Raw genomic sequence first — 23,356 nt, 5'->3', positions numbered from 1 at the left:
TACTTCTGGTCCAGAACGCTTTTAATATTTTATGTTGCTTCTAAGAGTATATATCTTTTTCCTCAGTGTTTCTTTAGAAAACACTGGGAATCAAATAAATGTAAAGTTATTCTAAGATAGATTATGTAATTCTTAAATTAGTTTGCTTAAACTTTAAAATGAGCCAGATAATTGAAGTACGTACAGAAAAAAAGAAGAAAATTATCTTTTTTCTAGTACTTCGTAATGAAACAACTTTCTCTTCCCTAATTTTCCTCAGAGAAATAGCTGAAAATAAGATATTGCTATTGATTATTTATCATTTTTCATGATTTAGCTTTTACAATTATATATATCATACGATTTAAGCTTTCAGTAGCATTCAAAGTGTAGTCTCTTTTGCATTATGTATATAATACATATGTACAGTTGATTAATCAAATTCTCTTTATAGATTTAAATGGCCATGTACCCAAGTCTCAAACCAACCTCACCTTGACAAACGTCATTAGAAACACCAAAATCCATCTTCACAATCAGCAAAATAGCATCATCCTTGAGATGGGGTCATTACCCTGGCGATCTGGTGGTATGAAGTCAGGTGATTCAGAAAGCAAAATAAACCAAATATAGAGCAGAAAGCCATCAGTGTGGTGCTTACACAGAGGCCATGAGTATCTGGGTCTTCACAGAGAGCTATCCAACAGCTATTTGAAGATTTTTTTTTCTTTAAGGCATGGCAGGATTTTATTTTTGAGATGTGGACATTCTCTTAAAACAGTCTAATTGAAACAAGTTCTCTTTTAATTTTTATTCATTAATTTTTAATTGAGTAAAAACTATATTCATCATATACAACATGTTTTCAAATATATATACTTTGTGGAACAGCTGAACTGAGCTAATTAACATGTGTATTACTTCACATATGTATCAATTTTTTGTGTTGAGAACACTTAAAATCTATCTCTTGGCAACTTTCACAAATACAATACATTGTTATTAACTGCAGCCACCGTGTTGTAGGTAGATCTCCTGAAATTATTTCTCCTAACGAAATTTTGCATCTTTTGACCAACATTTCCCCCACAATTCACTTCCACCCCAACCCCCTGGCAGCCTCTATTCTGTATTTCTATTAGGTCAATTGTTTTAGATTGGACACAGAAGTATTATTAATATCACGTAGTATTTGTCTTTCTGGGCCTAGCTTATTTCATTGAACATAATGTTCTCCAGGTTCATCCACATTGTCAGAATGACAGGATTTTCTTCTTTTTTCAAGGCTGAATAGTATTCCATTGTGCATACATATTACGTTTTGTTTATCTGTCTGTTGATGAACACCTAGATTGATTTCTCATCTTGGCTATTGTGACCAGTGCTTCAGTGAACATGAGAGTGTAGATATCTCTTCAACATACTGATTTCATTTCCTTCGAGTATATACCCAGGAGTGAGATTGCTGGATCATATGGTAGTTCTGTTTTTCAAATTTTTTTAGAAATCTTTATACTGTTTTCTACAATGGCTGAATCAATTTACATTCCCACCCATAGTATACAAGGGTTCCCTTTTCTCTACATCTGTGCCAATACTTATCTTTTGTCTTTTTGATAACAGCAATTCTATAAGGTGTAAGGTGATATTATAGTACTGAATGCCTTTCCCTGATGATTAATGATGTTGAGCATTTTTAAATGTGCCTATTGGTCATTTGTATGTCTTCTCTTGAGAAAAATCTATTCAGATCCTTTGTTTATTTTTCAGTCAGATTGTTTTCTTGATATTGAGTTGTTTGAGTTTCTTGTATATTTTGGATATTAACCCCTTATCAGATGTGTGATTTGCAATTTTCTTCCATTCTGTAGGTTGTCTCTTCACTCTGTTGATTCTTTCCTTCACCGTGCAGAAGCTTTTTAGTTTAATGTAATCCCATTTATCTATTTTTGCTTTTGTTGCCTGTACTTTTGGGTCATATTCAAAAATTGCCCAGACCAATTGCAGATTGTCACCTATGTTTTCGTCTAGTAATTTTATAGTTTCAGGTCTTACACTTAAGTCTTTAATCCATTTTAAGTTGATTTTTGTGTATAGTGTGAAATATGAGTCTGATTTTATTCTTCCACATATGAAAGTTTTTCCAAACACTACTGTCCTTTTCTCAACAACTTTGTCAGAAAATCAATTGGCCTTAAATTTGTGGATTAATGTCTGGGCTGTCTTCTGTTCCATTGGTCTATGTGTCTGTTTTTAGACTGGTACCATGTTGTTTTGATTACTATAGCTTTTCAGTAGATTTTGAAATCAGGTCGTCTGATGCCTTTAGCTTTCTTCTTTTTTGTTGTAGATTGCTTTGGCTATTTGGGGTGTTTTGTGGTTCCAATTGAATTTTAGGTTTTTTTTTCCATTTCTGTGAAAAATGTCATTGGAATTTTGATAGAGATTGCATTAAATCTGTAGATAGTGTTGGGTAGCATGGACATTTAGCAATATTAATTCTTCCAATTCATAACACAGGATATCTTTCCATTAATTTGTGTTTTCTTCAATTTTTTCATCAATCTTTTATAGTTTTCAGTGTCTTTCACTTTCCTGATTAAATTTACTCCTAAATATTGGGATTTTTTGGTAGGTATTATAAATGGGATTGTTTCCTTAATTTCTTTTTTGTTTTTTTTTTTTGTTTTTTTTTTCTTTTATTATTATTATTATTATACTTTAGGTTTTATGGTACATGTGCACAATGTGCAGGTAAGTTACATATGTATACATGTGCCATGCTGGTGCGCTGCACCCACCAACTCGTCATCTAGCATTAGGTATATCTCCCAATGCTATCCCTCCCCCCTCCCCCCACCCCACAACAGTCCCCAGAGTGTGATGTTCCCCTTCCTGTGTCCATGTGTTCTCATTGTTCAATTCCCACCTATGAGTGAGAATATGCGGTGTTTGGTTTTTTGTTCTTGCGATAGTTTACTGAGAATGATGATTTCCAATTTCATCCATGTCCCTACAAAGGACGTGAACTCATCATTTTTTATGGCTGCATAGTATTCCATGGTGTATATGTGCCACATTTTCTTAATCCAGTCTATCATTGTTGGACATTTGGGTTGGTTCCAAGTCTTTGCTATTGTGAATAATGCGGCAATAAACATACGTGTGCATGTGTCTTTATAGCAGCATGATTTATAGTCCTTTGGGTATATACCCAGTAATGGGATGGCTGGGTCGAATGGAATTTCTAGTTCTAGATCCCTGAGGAATCGCCACACTGACTTCCACAAGGGTTGAACTAGTTTACAGTCCCACCAACAGTGTAAAAGTGTTCCTATTTCTCCACATCCTCTCCAGCACCTGTTGTTTCCTGACTTTTTAATGATTGCCATTCTAACTGGTGTGAGATGGTATCTCGTGGTTTTGATTTGCATTTCTCTGATAGCCAGTGATGGTGAGCATTTTTTCATGTGTTTTTTGGCTGCATCAATGTCTTCTTTTGAGAAGTGTCTGTTCATGTCCTTTGCCCACTTTTTGATGGGGTTGTTTGTTTTTTTCTTGTAAATTTGTTGGAGTTCATTGTAGATTCTGGATATTAGCCCTTTGTCAGATGAGTAGGTTGCGAAAATTTTCTCCCATTTTGTAGGTTGCCTGTTCACTCTGATGGTAGTTTCTTTTGCTGTGCAGAAGCTCTTGAGTTTAATTAGATCCCATTTGTCAATTTTGGCTTTTGTTGCCATTGCTTTTGGTGTTTTAGACATGAAGTCCTTGCCCATGCCTAAGTCCTGAATGGTAATGCCTAGGTTTTCTTCTAGGGTTTTTATGGTTTTAGGTCTAACATTTAAGTCTTTAATCCATCTTGAATTGATTTTTGTATAAGGTGTAAGGAAGGGATCCAGTTTCAGCTTTCTACATATGGCTAGCCAGTTTTCCCAGCACCATTTATTAAATAGGGAATCCTTTCCCCATTTCTTGTTTTTGTCAGGTTTGTCAAAGATCAGATACTTGTAGACATGTGGCATTATTTCTGACGGCTCTGTTCTGTTCCATTGATCTATATCTCTGTTTTGGTACCAGTACCATGCTGTTTTGGTTACTGTAGCCTTGTAGTATAGTTTGAAGTCAGGTAGTGTGATGCCTCCAGCTTTGTTCTTTTGGCTTAGGATTGACTTGGCGATGCGGGCTCTTTTTTGGTTCCATATGAAGTTTAAAGTAGTTTTTTCCAATTCTGTGAAGAAAGTCATTGGTAGTTTGATGGGGATGGCATTGAATCTGTAAATTACCTTGGGAAGGATGGCCATTTTCATGATATTGATTCTTCCTACCCATGAGCATGGAATGTTCTTCCATTTGTTTGTATCCTCTTTTATTTCCTTGAGCAGTGGTTTGTAGTTCTCCTTGAAGAGGTCTTTCACATCCCTTGTAAGTTGGATTCCTAGGTATTTTATTCTCTTTGAAGCAATTGTGAATGGGAGTTCACTCATGATTTGGCTCTCTGTTGGTCTGTTATTGATGTATAAGAATGCTTGTGATTTTTGCACATTGATTTTGTATCCTGAGACTTTGCTGAAGTTGCTTATCAGCTTAAGGAGATTTTGGGCTGAGACAATGGGGTTTTCTAGATATACTATCATGTCATCTGCAAACAGGGACAATTTGACTTCCTGTTTTCCTAATTGAATACCCTTGATTTCCTTCTCCTGCCTAATTGCCCTGGCCAGAACTTCCAACACTATGTTGAATAGAAGTGGTGAGAGAGGGCATCCCTGTCTTGTGCCAGTTTTCAAAGGGAATGCTTCCAGTTTTTGCCCATTCAGTATGATATTGGCTGTGGGTTTGTCATAGATAGCTCTTATTATTTTGAGATACGTCCCATCAATTCCTAATTTATTGAGAGTTTTTAGCATGAAGGGTTGTTGAATTTTGTCAAAGGCCTTTTCTGCATCTATTGAGATAATCATGTGGTTTTTGTCTTTCGTTCTGTTTATATGCTGGATTACATTTATTGATTTGCGTATATTGAACCAGCCTTGCATCCCAGGGATGAAGCCCACTTGATCATGGTGGATAAGCTTTTTGATGTGCTGCTGGATTCGATTTGCCAGTATTTTATTGAGGATTTTTGCATCAATGTTCATCAAGGATATTGGTCTAAAATTCTCTTTTTTTGTTGTGTCTCTGCCAGGCTTTGGTATCAGGATGATGCTGGCCTCATAAAATGAGTTAGGGAGGATTCCCTCTTTTTCTATTGATTGGAATAGTTTCAGAAGGAATGGTACCAGCTCCTCCTTGTACCTCTGGTAGAATTCGGCTGTGAATCCATCTGGACCTGGACTTTTTTTGGTTGGTAAGCTATTGATTATTGCCCCAATTTCAGCTCCTGTTATTGGTCTATTCAGAGATTCAACTTCTTCCTGGTTTAGTCTTGGGAGGGTGTATGTGTTGAGGAATTTATCCATTTCTTCTAGATTTTCTAGTTTATTTGCATAGAGGTGTTTGTAATATTCTCTGATGGTAGTTTGTATTTCTGTGGGATCGGTGGTGATATCCCCTTTATCATTTTTTATTGCATCTATTTGATTCTTCTCTCTTTTTTTCTTTATTAATCTTGCTAGCGGTCTATCAATTTTGTTGATCCTTTCAAAAAACCAGCTCCTGGATTCATTTATTTTTTGAAGGGTTTTTTGTGTCTCTATTTCCTTCAGTTCTGCTCTGATTTTAGTTATTTCTTGCCTTCTGCTAGCTTTTGAATGTGTTTGCTCTTGCTTTTCTAGTTCTTTTAATTGTGATGTTAGGGTGTCAATTTTGGATCTTTCCTGCTTTCTCTTGTGGGCATTTAGTGCTATAAATTTCCCTCTACACACTGCTTTGAATGCATCCCAGAGATTCTGGTATGTTGTGTCTTGGTTCTCGTTGGTTTCAAAGAACATCTTTATTTCTGCCTTCATTTCATTATGTACCCAGTAGTCATTCAGGAGCAGGTTGTTCAGTTTCCACGTAGTTGAGCGGTTTTGAGTGAGATTCTTAATCCTGAGTTCTAGCTTGATTGCACTGTGATCTGAGAGACAGTTTGTTACAATTTCTGTTCTTTTACATTTATTGAGGAGAGCTTTACTTCCAAGTATATGGTCAATTTTGGAATAGGTGTGGTGTGGTGCTGAAAAAAATGTATATTCTGTTGATTTGGGGTGGAGAGTTCTGTAGATGTCTATTAGGTCTGCTTGGTGCAGAGCTGAGTTCAATTCCTGGGTATCCTTGTTGACTTTCTGTCTCGTTGATCTGTCTAATGTTGATAGTGGGGTGTTAAAGTCTCCCATTATTAATGTGTGGGAGTCTAAGTCTCTTTGTAGGTCACTCAGGACTTGCTTTATGAATCTGGGTGCTCCTGTATTGGGTGCATATATATTGAGGATAGTTAGCTCTTCTTGTTGAATTAATCCCTTTACCATTATGTAATGGCCTTCTTTGTCTCTTTTGATCTTTGTTGGTTTAAAGTCTGTTTTATCAGAGACTAGGATTGCAACCCCTGCCTTTTTTTGTTTTCCATTTGCTTGGTAGATCTTCCTCCATCCTTTTATTTTGAGCCTATGTGTGTCTCTGCACGTGAGATGGGTTTCCTGAATACAGCACACTGATGGGTCTTGAGTCTTTATCCAATTTGCCAGTCTGTGTCTTTTAATTGGAGCATTTAGTCCATTTACATTTAAAGTTAATATTGTTATGTGTGAATTTGATCCTGTCATTATGATGTTAGCTGGATATTTTTCTCGTTAGTTGATGCAGTCTCTTCCTAGTCTCGATGTTCTTTACATTTCGGTATGATTTTGCAGTGGCTGGTACCGGTTGTGCCTTTCCATGTTTAGCGCTTCCTTCAGGAGCTCTTTTAGGGCAGGCCTGGTGGTGACAAAATCTCTCAGCATTTGCTTGTCTGTAAAGTATTTTATTTCTCCTTCACTTATGAAGCTTAGTTTGGCAGGATATGAAATTCTGGGTTGAAAATTCTTTTCTTTAAGAATGTTGAATATTGGTCCCCACTCTCTTCTGGCTTGTAGGGTTTCTGCCGAGAGATCCGCTGTTAGTCTGATGGGCTTCCCTTTGATGGTAACCCGACCTTTCTCTCTGGCTGCCCTTAACATTTTTTCCTTCATTTCAACTTTGGTGAATCTGACAATTATGTGTCTTGGAGTTGCTCTTCTCGAGGAGTATCTTTGTGGCGTTCTCTGTATTTCCTGAATCTGAATGTTGGCCTGCCTTGCTAGATTGGGGAAGTTCTCCTGGATAATATCCTGCAGAGTGTTTTCCAACTTGGTTCCATTCTCCCCGTCACTTTCAGGTACACCAATCAGACGTAGATTTGGTCTTTTCACATAGTCCCACATTTCTTGGAGGCTTTGCTCGTTTCTTTTTATTCTTTTTTCTCTAAACTTCCCTTCTCGCTTCATTTCATTCATTTCATCTTCCAGGGCTGATACCCTTTCTTCCATTTGATCGCATCGGCTCCTGAGGCTTCTGCATTCTTCACGTAGTTCTCGAGCCTTGGTTTTCAGCTCCATCAGCTCCTTTAAGCACTTCTCTGTATTGGTTATTCTAGTTATACATTCTTCTAAATTTTTTTCAAAGTTTTCAACTTCTTTGCCTTTGGTTTGAATATCCTCCCGTAGCTCGGAGTAATTTGATCGTCTGAAGCCTTCTTCTCTCAGCTCGTCAAAGTCATTCTCCGTCCAGCTTTGTTCCGTTGCTGGTGAGGAACTGCGTTCCTTTGGAGGAGGAGAGGTACTCTGGTTTTTAGAGTTTCCAGTTTTTCTGCTCTGTTTTTTCCCCATCTTTGTGGTTTTATCTACTTTTGGTCTTTGATGATGGTGATGTACAGATGGGTTTTTGGTGTGGATGTCCTTTCTGTTAGTTTTCCTTCTAACAGACAGAACCCTCAGCTGCAGGTCTGTTGGAGTACCTGGCCGGCCGTGTGAGGTGTCAGTCTGCCCCTGCTGGGGGGTGCCTCCCAGTTAGGCTGCTCGGGGGTCAGGGGTCAGGGACCCACTTGAGGAGGCAGTCAGCCCGTTCTCAGATCTCCAGCTGCGTGCTGGGAGAACCACTGCTCTCCTCACAGCTGTCAGACAGGGACATTTAAGTCTGCAGAGGTTACTGCTGTCTTTTTGTTTGTCTGTGTCCTGCCCCCCAGAGGTGGAGCCTACAGAGGCAGGCAGGCCTCCTTGAGCTGTGGTGGGCTCCACCCAGTTCAAGCTTCCGGGCTGCTTTGTTTACCTAAGGGAGCCTGGGCAATGGCGGGCGCCCCTCCCCCAGCCTCGCTGCCGACTTGCTGTTTGATCTCAGACTGCTGTGCTAGCAATCAGCGAGACTCCGTGGGCGTAGGACCCTCTGAGCCAGGTGCGGGCTATACTCTCCTGGGGCACCGTTTCCTAAGCCCGTCGGAAAAGCACAGTATTCGGGTGGGAGTGGCCCGATTTTCCAGGTGCCTGTCACCCCTGGAAGGGGAACTCCCTGACCCCTTGCGCTTCCCGAGTGAGGCAATGCCTCGCCCCTGCTTCGGCTGGCGCACGGTGCGCTCACCCACTGACCTGCGCCCACTGTCTGGCACTCCCTAGTGAGATGAACACAGTACCTCAGATGGAAATGCAGAAATCACCCGTCTTCTGCGTCGCTCGCGCTGGGAGCTGTAGACCGGAGCTGTTCCTATTCGGCCATCTTGGCTCCTCCCCCCTAATTTCTTTTTTGAATGGTTTGTTATTAGTGTATAGAAATGCTATTGATGTTTATATGTTGATTTTTTAATCCTGCAGCTTTACTGAATTTATTGATTAGTTCTAACAGTTTTTTGGTGGATGCATTATATATTAATTTAAGCACTGCATTGCTTTTTGAAAAAGATATTGCAGGAATTAGAATGGCCACTTGTCAGTATCTCCATGGAATTTTATTGCCAAAATATCATTTTTGTTTCTTTAAAAGGAAAAGACTTTTTTGTGTAAAAGGAAGATTTTGTGACAGTGAGCAATTGTTATATATTGCCCTTAGTTCTAAAATAATGTTTTGGAATATCCTTCTCTTGCCACCTTTAAAACTAGACTGAATTCTCATCTTGCTTCCTAGAGGAGCATTTCTTCTAAAAATTTTAAACTTGTTCCATTGGCTCTACATACATTTTTGACAATGCCTGTTTAGTGTGGTAGAATAGATAATCTGCTGCTTACTGGGTGTGTGACCTTAAGAATATTGCTTTGCCTCCTCAAACCTGTTTGCTCTTTTATGGAATGGTAATAAAATACTCCCTACTCCTGAAGGAGCCCTTTTGAGGAATTAAATGAGATAATGTATATAAAAGTGGATAGATCCAAATTACTTACTTTCCATCTTTTTGAAACACTTTAACTTTCAGTCAAACCAATCACTATACTCTATCTAAACAACAGCAGGAAGCTGCTTTGCTGAAGATGGTGAGAGGCTGCTGCATTTACCAGTGGTATACCCAGGAACAATGTGGCAGATGTAGCCATTAAGATAAATGGCTATGAGAGCAGACTGAGGGTGACATCTGTCAGTACATTAATTATTAGAGGTGATCTGGCCATCATCTGGATAACTGGCTGGCTTAGTATCCCCTCCCTCCGTTACCATGCCATGTGCATCTTTTCTGAAGCTGCAGACCCAAGGAAAGAGAATGACTTTCCCAGGTAGAAGAGTCCTTCTCAGTCATAGGTCCATTCTTCATTAGAACCTCCAACTCAGCTCTACCTGTTAAAGCAGCTAAGGTATTTTGGTACATATTCTGGTTTTGCCCACTTGAAAGATCTATGCAGAAAGCCAGATTAGACAGAGAAGAAGGTGATCGATGAATATCTAAGCTACCAAAGTAGCAGAAACACACAGCAGAAGAGAAAACAATAGCAAACTCAGAGCTAAGAGCACTAACTCATAATTCATGGACTGATAACAAGAGAACACTTATTTCCTGCAGAGGTCAGTTTTTAAAAGATATTGCATATCTATAGTTGGAAAATTTGGTTAGGAAGATTGGCATCATTCCAACTGTTACCAAAATTGCATCTTGGAGGATTCTAAGGGAACAGAAACTTTGCGATTTCTGCTTGCATCAGTTAGAGTATTAGGCAAAGATGATGCCTTCATATTTTGTTCTAGATAGCCTTGAACATAATCTTGCACACAATTCAGGATACAAAACTTGCTTTTATTATAAGAGGAAACAATACAAGGAGTCTGGAGAGAAATCCCATGTCCAAAATAATGGGAATTTTCTTTATTAAGTAAGTTTATAAAATTATATATATATATATCCTTCATTTAGCAGATGATTGATACATGAGGCAGATTGACCATCCTATATAGTATCTTCCCTCTCCTAGCTTATAATGTCATTTGGAAGATAAAAGACTAGATAGACAATTTTGAAATAGTGACACATATCATTGAATACTAAAGAAAAAAAAGACACATAGTGAAAGCTATAGATATGCACTACAAGATAATATGCTTAAGAAAGCCTTTGTGGTGGGTGGATCACTTGAAGTCAGGAGTTCAAGACCAGCCTGGCCAAGATGGTGAAACCCCATCTCTACTAAAACTACAAAAATTGGCTGGGCGTGGTGGCAGACACCTGTGATCCCAGCTACTCGGGAGGCTGAGGCAGGAAAATCGCTTGAATCCAGGAGGAGGAGGTTGCAGAGATTGCACCATTACACTCCAGCTTGGGTGACAAGAACAAAACTCCGTCTCAAAAAAAAGAAGAAAAAAAATGAAAGCCTTTGTGATATTGGGCAGCCTGTAAATCTTGGGTAGGATTGAAATACAATTAGTCCTCTACTTACAATAACCAACAACAAATTTTTTACTTTATTTTGGTGCAACAGCAATATGCATTCAGTAGAAAATTTATTTCAAGTACCCAGACAACCATTCTGTTTTTCACTTTTAGCACAGTACTTAATAAATTACATGAAATATTCAACACTTTATTATAAAACATGCTTTGTGTTAGATGATTTTGCCCAACTGTAACCCAGCATAGGTGTTCTGAGCACATTTAAGGTAGGTGTGGGGAAGCTGGGATGTTTTGTAAGTGAGGTGTGTTAAATGCATTTTCAACTTACAATATTTTCAACTTACGATGGGTTTATCAGGATATAACCCCATTGTAAGTTGAAGAGCATCTGTAACCAATTCCTTTATCCACTGGAGGCTGAGGTTTGACCAACGTTTAATCCCAGATTGGTTTCACCCTGACACCCAGCCTGTTTCTAGACAGTCTCCCCATTTCAGTCAACCCTTATAAAAGGGAAAACCATTGTCCTAAGCCACGTGTTCTTGACAGGAAAAGTTTAAATCAACTGTAGGAAAGAAAAGAAGTGAATAGTAAGTACTGCTTCATTTTCCTACCCAACTTTTAGAGGTAGTGACTCTGCCAATATGCCCCTTTTGCTGATAGATGCCAAGCGTTTAGAACTGAGCTAATCAGAATATACTGCATTTCTTGATAGATTTCACACATTGTTTTGCCCATCACACAGCTAGGTTTAGGATGCAGAGACAGGGAACTGGTTCCTCATCTTTCTTTCACTCTTGAGAGTTGCAGATCCCTGCCCAATCTTGCCTCGCTCCCCACCACCACAATATTAAGCTCAGCTCTGGTCATTGCTTTCCTGTCCTCCTCCTCCATCTGACCACTGGGACAGTCCTTCAGGTAGGCTGCAGTCTGCTTTGCCACTCAGTATCTCATTCCTGACAAATCTTTGCCACCCTCTTCATTCTTTAGACAACATTATACCTGTTGTTTCCAGAGAAGCATCTCTGATCTACTGGCCTACTCAAGGGTTATGGGCAGCATTAATCATAACCCTGAGCTAGGTAGGCTGGCACAGTGGCTCATGCCTGGAATGCTGGCACTTTTGGGAGCTGAGGCCAGAGGACTGCTTGAGCTCAGGAGTTTGAGACTAGCCTGGGCAACTTAGTGAGACCCCATTTCTATGAAAAAGAAAAAAAAAAAAAATCTCTGAGCTAGGGGCCTATGGGCTGAACTGCACTATTTTCCAGTATGGAGGTCTGGAGTTCTAGAAAAACTAGAAAACTCTATAGGAAGTATAGAGGTAAAGTTGGGCACTAACATTTTTTTAAATCATTTTTAATCTACTAATGCCTAATCTTAGCATTTCCAACTGTTAAAATTATCAGGTATTTCAAACAGTGAGACAACTGAATCTGTTTCATTCCCATAGTAAGTAGCATTTTGGCAAGCCCTCTTCACTGTACTATCCTACCTAAAAAGACAGCCTTCCAAGGAGGGTAGAAAGTGCTCTTGGGGTTGGGTGTGGTGGCTCACACCTGTAATCCCAACACTTTAGGAGGCCAAGGCGGGTGGATCACCTGAGATCAGGAGTTTGAGACCTGCCTTGCCAACATGGCAAAACCTCGTCTCTACTAAAAATACAAAAAATTAGCTGGGCATGGTGGTGGACACCTATAATCCCAGCTACTCGGGAGGTTGAGGCAGGAGAATCGCTTGAACCCGGGAGACAGAGGTTGCAGTGAGCTGAGATCACGCCACTTCACTCCACCCTGGGTGACAGAGCGAGACTCCATCTCAAAACAAAGTGCTCTTGGATAAACATTGTTTTGTAATAATATCGTTTCCGTTTATGAATTTTATCATTTGATGATAAAAGCAAGTGATCAGTAACATCTTCAAGGAAACTGGCAGATGTATATAAAAAGATAATGACTCATCTAATAATTTATCACAAACAATAGTTAGAAATTTCAAAAGTACCTGAAAGGTATATAATTCAATTGTTTGTTCATTCATGCATTCGTTTATTCAGCCATTGTTTGGATACCTACTATGTGCCAGACATTGTAGATGATGCTGAAAAGTGATGAGCAGGATAAATGTACCTGCCTCCATGGAGTTTTCAGAATGTGAAGGAGAAAGATGATAAGATAACAATTATTTCAAAATTAGGTATTTATAGATATATAACTGCTATAAGGAAGATTTTATTATTGTTGCATATCTTTTCAAGCCCAAACAAAAGCATTTTAAAATAGTCTTAACAGCAGTTCCTGAGGATATAGTATCTGCCACCTACCAGAAGAGCCAAAAATTGAGTCTAGTAGACTGACACATTTAACAAACAGATTTACCAGTTTCCCATGTTATTCTCTCCCTAGCAGGCATACTGATGTATGTTCACTGTTTCCAAGCTTTCCAAAGTCATGACATCCCTGTCGCTCTGAGAGCAGTGTGACCAAGTCACATAACACTGTGGATCTCAGCTCAGAGGTACACAGTAGTGGTTCACCTGTGGCTTCCTTTTGCCTCCCTGTCCTCATGAGAGCAGCGACTGAACAGCTAAGCCAGGTTGGGGGGACCCCTGACTGCCAGCCCCCTTGCTGGCCCATCTGAGGCAACAGCTTCTACATCAGTGAGAGAAAGAAACTTAGGGAAAATCCCAAAGCTCACATATTGCCTTTTGCCAGTGAAAAAGGAAAAGATGCTTTGACAGTGCTTTATCTGGAAAAGCCTTTGTGTGCTTAATGATGTCTTCATGTGCTTATACTATCTCCTTGATTCCTTGAATTTTACATGAAATTAAAGCTCAACCATAACCCCCCATACACATTTCTATGGCCCTCCAGCTCTGTCATGACAGTGCAGTCAATTGCTATGGAAAAGTTTTTGTCTTGTCTTTTCATGTTAGTGTGAGAAATAATTATGTTGAATTAGAAACACTGAAACATTGTGATTATAGGAAGAAGAGCTTGGTTCAAATACTCTTTTTTATTAACATAAGGAGGTCAAAATTACATATACCAGATGTGTTTAGCTCCCTAAACCAAATGTGTCAAACTGAAGCTTTCTAGAACAGAGTTTCTCCAAGTATTATGATGTTATATCCTCCTCACATTGGCTGTAAGAAGCCAAGATTTTTTTTTCCCTTACTTCCCAGGACTCAGGTTAACATTCCAAAAAGAACACCTGCAAAAACAAACAAAAAAAGCAAAAAACAAAAACAAACAAAAAAACCTCATCTCTTTGAATCTAAACAAATGCTCTGGTCTTTTATTTTTTCATGAATCTTGTGTTTAAATGAAAGTTTCTTTCTTATAACTTTCCATTGTGATAACCACACATCCAAGAGAGCTAGAGGCTTTTGTGAGCTTAAAAAAAAAAAAAAAAAAAAAAACTTTCCAAGGAATGTGATTAATACTACACCCCTAAGCAAGCAATTAGGTACCCTTGTATCTGACACATAGATATGAGAAATAGAAATCTATAGGCAGTGCTCTTTTTTTGTGAAAGACACTGTATTGCTTCAGCTGTTTTTGTTTTAAAGTAGGAATGGTATCACTGTTTATTCTAATTAGAAAATATGTAAATGCTCTACAGGTCAAAATCCCAGGGTAATATGAGACATTCTGTAGGGTTTCTTTCTCTCTTCCTTCTTTCCACCTCTCTCAGACTTTCTGAGAAACATTTCCATATTCCCATCTAAACTCCAAAAACTGATGTAGAGTTTAGCATCCATCACTTTTTCTTGGCCCTGTTTCTTCAATATTCTTATTTTCCCCCTGCCTCCTAGATGTTTAATCCACTTGTTAAATTAAGTAGCACAGAAATAGGGCTATCTTTAAAATAATCTGAAGGCCAAATCCATCAATTTATCCTACATTACGGGCAATTAAGAAAATGGTAAGACTTGGCCGGGCACGGTGGCTCACGCCTGTAATCTTAGCACTTTGGGAGGCCGAGGCGGGCGGATCACGAGCTCAGGAGATCGAGACCATCCTGGCTAACACTGTGAAACCCCGTCTCTACTAAAAATACAAAAAATTAGCCAGGCATGGTGGCAGGCGCCTGTAGTCCCAGCTACTCGGGAGGCTGAGGCAGAAGAATGGTGTGAACCCGGGAGGTGGAACCTGCAGTGAGCCGAGATGGTGCCACTGCACTCCAGCCTGAGTGACAGAGCGAGACTCCTTCACAAAAAAAAAAAAAAAAAAAAAAAAAAAGAAAAGAAAATGTTAAGACTGAAAAACACTTAAGAAATACTTAGGGCAGGTGGTTCAGTTGGACTTTGATACTTCTCTAATTGTTGTAATGTAGAGTAAGAAGTAATCCTCTCAATTGTCCTTGGAACCTCCTTATAATAAGTAGTCCAAACCTTGCCCAACAGTCTATCTAAATGTTGTATCATTCTGTCTTCATGAAATTGTTGACATAAGATACTTTTTCCTTCTCTTCAGTTTGTTTTCTCAACCTTGTACTCTTAAGAACCATTAAGGACTTGTCTCACATACCCCCTTTAAAAAAAACAGAAGTTGTAATTTCCATTAAGCACCAGTTTTATTTAAAAGTAAATAAATTGTTTTTAAGTAAGTAATCGTTTTTATAACATAAATTTGTGTTTTTCGGTTTGATTCTTAAACCATCAACATTTGAATTACCTAGTTCTCTGGGCATGGGCCCAGAAGTTTGCCTTTTAGCAAGCATCTAGTTGGTCACTTCGCACACTAAATTGACAAGAAGCCCAATATGTGTCTCTGAATGGGAAGTGTTATTTAATTCTTCAACTCGTCTTTTTTCTTAACCAAAACCAGTATCTTTTATTTTCTGCAGTATATAATTTTCTTAGAACAAATTGTCTATTTCTGAATCTACATTTTAAAATCCACATAATTTTATCTATTATACGAAAGAGGTTGGAAATAAAGGACGGAAAGGGAATACCGGCTTGGAATAAGATGATAGTGAAATCACAAATTGAGATATTGCTCTCCCTTGCTCTGTGGCAACAGAACTGAGAAGATAATGATAGTGAAAGCTTATGCAAGGACCATTCACTGGTAAAACGGTAGGATAAATGATACTGCCATTGCCACTTCTCCTGCAGTGCAGTCCCTCACACAGCCTAAAACCATCAGCACTACCATATACTCTTGTTCGAAGCTGCAAGGGAGTGGAAAGCACCGCACTGTCATGTTACTTCTTCTACTTTCCTGTTGACTCCTGCAGATTCGTAACTCGGGCTCCGCTGACAGTACAGTCCAGTTCATCTTCTATCAACCCATCATCCACCGATGGAGGGAGACGGATTTCTTTCCTTGCTCAGCAACCTGTGGAGGAGGTAATGGTGTTCACTTAGTCTAGAAAGTGTTGGCTTCTGTGAGGAAATACTTGGGTATTATAAGAGTAGAGTTACTTCAGCATGGAAGAAATTTTGTGCTGTGGTGGACCAGATCCTTTCTTCTGAACAGAGTGGAATCTCGAGGCCCTCCTGTAAGGCAGATACCTCCGCCAAGATGCCAAAGACATTTTCTGTCTGTAGAGTCCCATTAGAGGAAACAGTCTTTTTTCTTTTCTTTTCTTTTCTTTTTTTTTGAGACAGAGACTCGTACTGTCTCCCAGGCTGGAGTGCAGTGGCGCCATCTCGGCTCGCTGCAAGCTCCGCCTCCCAGGTTCAAGCCATTCTCCTGCCTCAGCCTCCTGAGTAGGTGGGACTGCAGGCGCCCGCCACCACGCCCGGCTAATTTTTTGTATTTTTAGTACGGACGGGGTTTCACCGTGTTAGCCAGGATGGTCTTGATCTCCTGACCTCGTGATCCGCCCGCCTCGGCCTCCCAAAGTGCGGGGATTACAGGCGTGAGCCCACTGCGCCCGACCGAGGAAGCAGTCTCTACTTCTCTCCTTGATTTTATAGAAGGCCAGAGCTAGAAATATTCTAATTTGGCAGCAGTTTGGTCCTGAAGCAGGCAGGTCCATTCACTTACATATAAACTACTCATGTGGTTGAAGTAAAGTCATCTATTTGGCAATCAATTAAAGAGTGTTTATCAGGCTTACTTAATTAGAGAAAATAGTTTGCTACCAGGAAAAAAAATCTCTGCATTTTAGACTTAGGCTCAGTTATTTTTCAACTCCACCCCATCATCAGTGCATTAAAAGAAATGCCATTTGTTTTATTCATTAAAATGCATCTCTCCCGAAAAGTCACAAAATAAACTCCTGTCTCTGCTCCATCATATTTGTAACACGAACAGCATTTTGTGTTACTAGAAAAGGCTTTTGTGTTACTACAAAAGGTTATTTTTCCTCATTTTCTGCTCATCATAATTATAGTGTTTACATAATAATTGCATTGAATGATTTCCCAATAATTTATTTAGACATTTCCCTACAGCAAATCATTTAGTTCCTTTAACTTTTGTGCTTTTATAATACAATGAATAACTTAATACGTAAGTATTTTTCTCCTTTCAAATTATTTTCTTGGTATAAATACTCGGGAGTGAGATTGTTAGATCAAGGAATTTCAGAATTTTTGTGGCTATTGGCACACATTACCAAATTCTTTCCAGAAGGATAACAATCAGTGTGTGAATATTTTAGATTCATTGCCAACTGAGTCAGTGTTTGTGGATTATCGTTTTTCTGATGTAATGGATATAAAATTATATGTCTATTCTTTTGAAAATTAGCACATCAAATAAATTCTAGCTCTAGTTTCATAGAAGCCAGTTAATTGGCTGACTTTAAATAGCTAATCCACAGAAGTATCACTATATTAATTTGACAAGATATAAAAGGATAGTACCTCAAAATGGAGACAAATGATTACCCATAAATTTTTGGAAAACATTGTATGATGTAATTCATCTTTACCTATGTTGTTTCTATCTACACAGTGTAAACAAACTACTGAAAAATGTGGTTCTATGGAGCAATGTTGGATTTTAGCTTAAAAGAAGTTAGTAGAAGTGCCATGAAGTACTTTTACTCAGTTGATAAAAAACTATCAATTCAACATTTTAAGCATTTCAATAGAATGAGTGTTTCTAGTTGTTCCATCTGTCATGGATAGAAAATCATTTAGCTGGCCAGGCTCAGTGGCTCACGCCTGTAATCCCAGCACTTTGGGAAGCCAAGGCAGAAGGCTGGCTTGAGGCCAGGAGTTCGAGACCAGTCTGGCCAACGTGGTGAAATCCCCCGTCTCTACTAAAAATACAAAAATTAGCTGAGTGTGGTGGCACGAGCCTGTAATCCCAGCTACTTGGGAGGCTGAGGCATAAGAATTGCTTGAAACCAGGAGGCAGAGGTTGCAGTGAGCCAAGATCATGCCACTGCACTCCAGCCTGGGTGACAGAGCAAGACCCTGTCTCAAAAAAAAAAGAAAGAAAGAAAGAGAGAGAGAGAAAAGGAAGGAAGGAAGGAAGGAAGGAAAGAAGGAAGGAAGGAAGAAAGAAAGAGAAGAAAGAAAATCGCTTTGTTTAAAAATGAACTGTCAATTACTTTGATGTTCCATGGGAATACATTATTTTGATATTTTTACTAATGACTAGCATAGGAAATAGTTTCAAGGAAAGCATCTAAGGTTTTTGTTTTTTTAAAAAAAATGAAAACCATGCTTTATGAGAAATAGCACTTCAGTTATATGCACACATAGAGCTGCTATTAGAGTGTGATGTCAGCAACCTTGATAATAGTTCATTACATAATAAGGACACTGATGTTAGATTCACATGTATCTTACTTCTTTGGGCCTCATTTTCCTCACATTGAAATGAAGAAGTAGAACTATCAGTGGTTTTCAGATGTTTCTGGGTATCAAATCTTGCTTCAAAGGAAACCTTAACTATGAAGCTAGGATAAAAGGAAGACTGTTCTGCGTGAAGATGTGAGGGCTGTGGAGACCAGCTGTCCTTCCACTTTATTTTGAAATGTACTGAAGTTACCAGCTTGAAAATTACTGAAGAAATGATCTCTAACTTCTCTTCTCTGTTTCTGGTTCCAGATTCAACTGGTTGGACATTTTGCTTAGTGTAAAAATTGCTACTCCAAATACCTTGTAAAACTTTAGAAAACATGATTATCTGATGATTTTGGTCATTTCCTTCATTTTTGCTCTAACCTTTCATTTTATACACGCTATAATAGCTTCAAAGCAACAGGTTTAGGCTGACAAATTTTGATTTTGAAGAATAATCATCTCATATTAATAATTTACTGCATTGTTCCTGTATTTTACTACATGATAAATTCTGTCCCTGTGTAGAAATTATTATCTGGAAAATTATAAAATGATTAGCCTGTTATAAAATTAGATGCTTTTAGAGTACAATGTAATTGAAAAGTAAAAGTACATTTACTTACTTAAAATGTCATTTTGCTACTTGATTTTTTTATAAAACAAATATTAGATAGAAAAAGTGTTCTTATCCATTGCTTTCATTACTTTTCATGCTTTTCATCTTTATAGTCAAATTTTAAAAGGCCTTTTTTTTAGGGTCTTTAATGAACAATTAATTTTTGTGGGTGGTCTGAGAACACAGCCTTAAGCCAGGAAATCTGGCTCATAAACCTCCTTCTGATATCCTAAAATCTTTTGCAAGTCCCTTAATGATTTAAATCTTGCTTCCTAATATGTATTTAGCAATAACCGTGTTCAACCCACCTGCTAGGGATAATGTATTTGGCAGATTGATTAGGGTAAGAATGATATAAAAGGCCTAATTTTAAAAAATTCTCTATGCACATTTATTTTTCACCCCAAGAATCTAAGTCTTGATCACCACCCTACCAGAAATCCACAGGACAATAAAAAGGCAGGTAGGAAAGATAAAACATATGAAAAGGATTAACTATTACTCAACAATACTTTTTTTAAGAGAGGCTTCCTTAAACAGTGACCATTTGTGGGTGGAGGCTAAGAAATATTCGCTGAGACTTTTTAAAGAGAGTGACAGAATATTTTGAATATAACAAAAATGGAACAGTAACAGGGAGGTGTTTTTATTAATTCTGCAGGGAAACAGGATTCGTGATGTCTACTGTTGGAATCTCAATGGTACATTTACTCAACCCACTCAGGTTGAATTTGGGCAAAAATAATGTTCCCAGGCATCTGGTGGGACTTGATCCTGTGCTGGCCCCCCATGCGCAAGGGGAGCAATGTGGGATTTATTTTGTTTATCTATTTGGGAGTTTATTCTCCCTAGTGCTCCAGGTACTAAGGAGGCAATTTAACATTCTTGTATAAGATGGTTGGTAAATCCTGATGATCTTTTTTGGATACAGAATTCTGCATTATATTTTTAGATCATATGAAAGAAATAACAAGAACAGTTCTTACCACCGTCTTATTATCTGGCTGGGCCCTTAAGTAGTTCAAGCCTAATTATATATATGTAATTGTTAAGATTTGAGTGGATTACTTGAGAAAAGCACAGTACTTGAGGTCTGCAAAAATTAATGAGCCTTCCAATTATGTGTCTTTTTTCCTGGAAATGACTAAGGCATTGGGGAATAATTTCCATTGATGTGAGCTGGCCAAAATGCATAAAGAAATATATTGCATTGGCATGTACGTTTAAACTTGCCTGGATGGTTTGATACTACAGGTTATCAGCTGACATCGGCTGAGTGCTACGATCTGAGGAGCAACCGTGTGGTTGCTGACCAATACTGTCACTATTACCCAGAGAACATCAAACCCAAACCCAAGCTTCAGGAGTGCAACTTGGATCCTTGTCCAGCCAGGTCAGTCAAATTTGCTAGTTCATTTGTCATAAACATAACTCAAGTTCCAAATAGGTTATTTAAATTAAAATGAAACGTTTTAATTAAAAATAAAATGAAATTAAACATAAATAGTGTTGCTGTCCAGTGTCCATTACTAATCATGTTATTAGTACCCATACTCCTTGCTCTGGCTGCTATGTGAGGCCATCTCAGGGTCTACAGACTTCCCTTTTATAAAGCAGCAGGTGACATGCTCTTCAGAGTCATTTTCTCTTCTGATTTCCTTTCATTCTGGTTCCTTGTTTCTTTCCTTAACAAGGTCCAGGCCAATGGACCACTCAACATTCTTAACCAATGTGATGACACGATGTTCTCAGGATTTTTTCCATTTTATCTTTATTCCTGATCCGGGACAAGATCAGAGCAGACCATATTTCAGGGCCACAGCTGATCCCTTCTAGCCTGTCCGCACTGATTATACAGAGTCAAAACCAGCCTTAGAACAGTTCTGTTGCCTTTGAACATACTCAGTCTTTGCTAAAGAGAAAGAACTTATTCTCAGTAGTCAGATTCTTAAAAGGTCTTTGAAAGTAGCAGCTTTAAACAGGCACTTGACACTTTCACACATGATTATTTGCTTTTTGGAAACTACAGTTAGCCCTCAGATTATCTGCAGGGTCAAGAATCTGCCTGACGAATGAATTATCTCAGGTGAAGAGTAGTCATGGAAGTGCAGGTCAAGAATCTTTTCATGGGTGTAACGTTTGCCTTTGCAGTCGCAACACTTGCTGGTGATTCTCTTTAGTATAGCGTAGCTCACTCATCCTCAACTTATGAGAGAGAATATAAGAAAAGTCTTCCCCTAGAAAAGCAATCAGGAATATCAAAAGACAAAGGTTCATTTTCAAACTCCTTGGATTTTTGAGAAATATCTCAATGTTATTTTTTAAAATCATACTATACTGATGATGTATGCATAAAAAGAAAGCTTCAACTCATTAAAATATGACTTGGGCAATGTTGATGCAAATCATTCTATTTTGAGGTGATAAGCAATGCAATTTTAGTTTTTGTTTTCTGCTGTTAATTTCTTAAGGTGTATGTTCCTGTACTCTTTTATCTTTATATTTATGAATGCTAAGTTCTACATGTGATATGAAATTGCTGTTATTAATTAATTTGCAGGAACCATATTCCCTACCTCATAAAAGTGAACTCAGAATAACAGATTTTCATCAAATGAACAAAAAGAATAGATATTTTATAATTGTAAAATTTAGGTGAAGTTTAATTTAGCATCATATTACATCAGAAAATTATCTATTAAAAATTGGATATGATATAAAAACTGAATAAGGTGTTGAAATTGTGCTTGGATTTCTTTATTTTGGAAATCTTAAGGGTTTGAACTTTTTAGCCAAGACAGTTATAACCCATGCAATTTGATTTCATTTTAAAGTTATTCTACTTATGTATTTTTATGCGTAACTGTAATAGGAAGACCAGTGTGTGAAAGGCACAGTTATCCTAATTCAGACAGGTCAAGTCAGCCCTAGAGAGACCTTAAAGGCTTTTACACATTTCCATGAAAATTTGTACATGTATTTCTAGGAGAAATGACAATTTCACTTCCCACAACTTCATAAAGCTTTTTTCCACTAAGAAAAAAAATGTCAATTAAGAGATGGCCATGGAAGAGAGTTGTGTGAAATAAAAGCATTTTGTTAACAATTTGAAAGAAATGTTTATAATAATGTTTACTCAGTCTTTCTTGCCTCTGATTTTTACCCACTCTTGTCTGTTGGAGAAACTTTTTTGGCCCATTTCTTATTACCCAAAGCGAAAGGCCATTCTGCAGTGAAAGAAGTCTGCCTGTGCAATTTATGCCTATCCTATGTCCAGTGTTATTTTAAAACATTTAATACAGCACATGAGTAAATGTTGGGACAGGTGGCTATTTAAAAAAGAAAGACACAAAGAAAGATAAGTGAGAAAAGGGAAAAGAAAAAATAGGCAAATGTCAGGAAGCTGCTTTTTTTATTGAAGAAGTAATTAGACAAAGCTGAGAAAATTAAGACTTAGCAGTAGGAAAGGTCTAAGGTACAGCTGCTTCCGAAAATGTAAGTTTGCTACTCTGAGGTTAAGATACTTCAGAAATTGCCATGAAATTCATTGAACTCTTTTGCATACCTGGAATCAAACCAACCCTTCTGAATTCTAAGAGAAAATGAGAAGTGATGACCTAAGAAAAGTAGATAGAAGAGACTCCATAAAATAGATCTGCTCTTCCATCAGACATTGCAGAATCGAACCCTCAGGAAGCTGTTTTCTCACTCAGATTTAATGGTCTAATAGTAAAATCAAGAGTGAACAATGACATTCAACCAACACTTTTGTGTCCAAATTTAGTAATTCCCAAAAGGGAAAACCAACATTCTTGGTATAAAGTCACATATTTTTAATTTCAAAAGAAATTTATGATATCTAGCCACTGAGATATTTATTCATTTTTCCTGAATCACACTAGGATTTTTACCTATTTTAGTATTTAAAAGTAGAGTCCCTTGTAGTAAGAAAAGAGAAGGACAAAATAACAAATAAATTTAGAAAGAAAAGTCCCAGTTAGACAGCCAACTTTATTCCTTATCAAGGCTTGCAAGTGTCATTGACAGCAAAAACCGCATTAAACAATTAAGTCTATATCCTTATATTTATTACTTTACCCTTCTGGGCTTCCATTTTCTCACCCACAGAATGGGAAGAGAGGGTCATTTGTTGTTAAATTAATGGTTTTCAAACTGTGCCCACAGAGCCTGTTGTTCCACAGTTTTTTAA

At 38.1% G+C, this 23,356-nt stretch overlaps 1 protein-coding gene across 10 annotated transcripts in view; it reads left to right on the top strand.

Moving 5' to 3' along the window:
• Positions 1 to 23,356, top strand: part of ADAMTSL1 (ADAMTS like 1) — a 1,026,435-nt gene that overhangs the window by 748,587 nt on the left and 254,492 nt on the right. For all 10 annotated transcript variants that reach the window (XM_054521046.2, XM_054521045.2, XM_063713990.1 and 7 more), the window contains 2 exons: positions 16,019 to 16,130; positions 20,401 to 20,539. In XM_054521046.2, the coding sequence (XP_054377021.2) occupies positions 16,019 to 16,130; positions 20,401 to 20,539 (251 nt within the window). The remainder of the gene's footprint in view (positions 1 to 16,018; positions 16,131 to 20,400; positions 20,540 to 23,356) is intronic.

Source organism: Pongo abelii, chromosome 13, assembly GCF_028885655.2.
Source record: "Pongo abelii isolate AG06213 chromosome 13, NHGRI_mPonAbe1-v2.0_pri, whole genome shotgun sequence".
Lineage (NCBI taxonomy): Eukaryota > Metazoa > Chordata > Mammalia > Primates > Hominidae > Pongo > Pongo abelii.
This window is presented reverse-complemented; position numbering and strand designations above follow the sequence as displayed.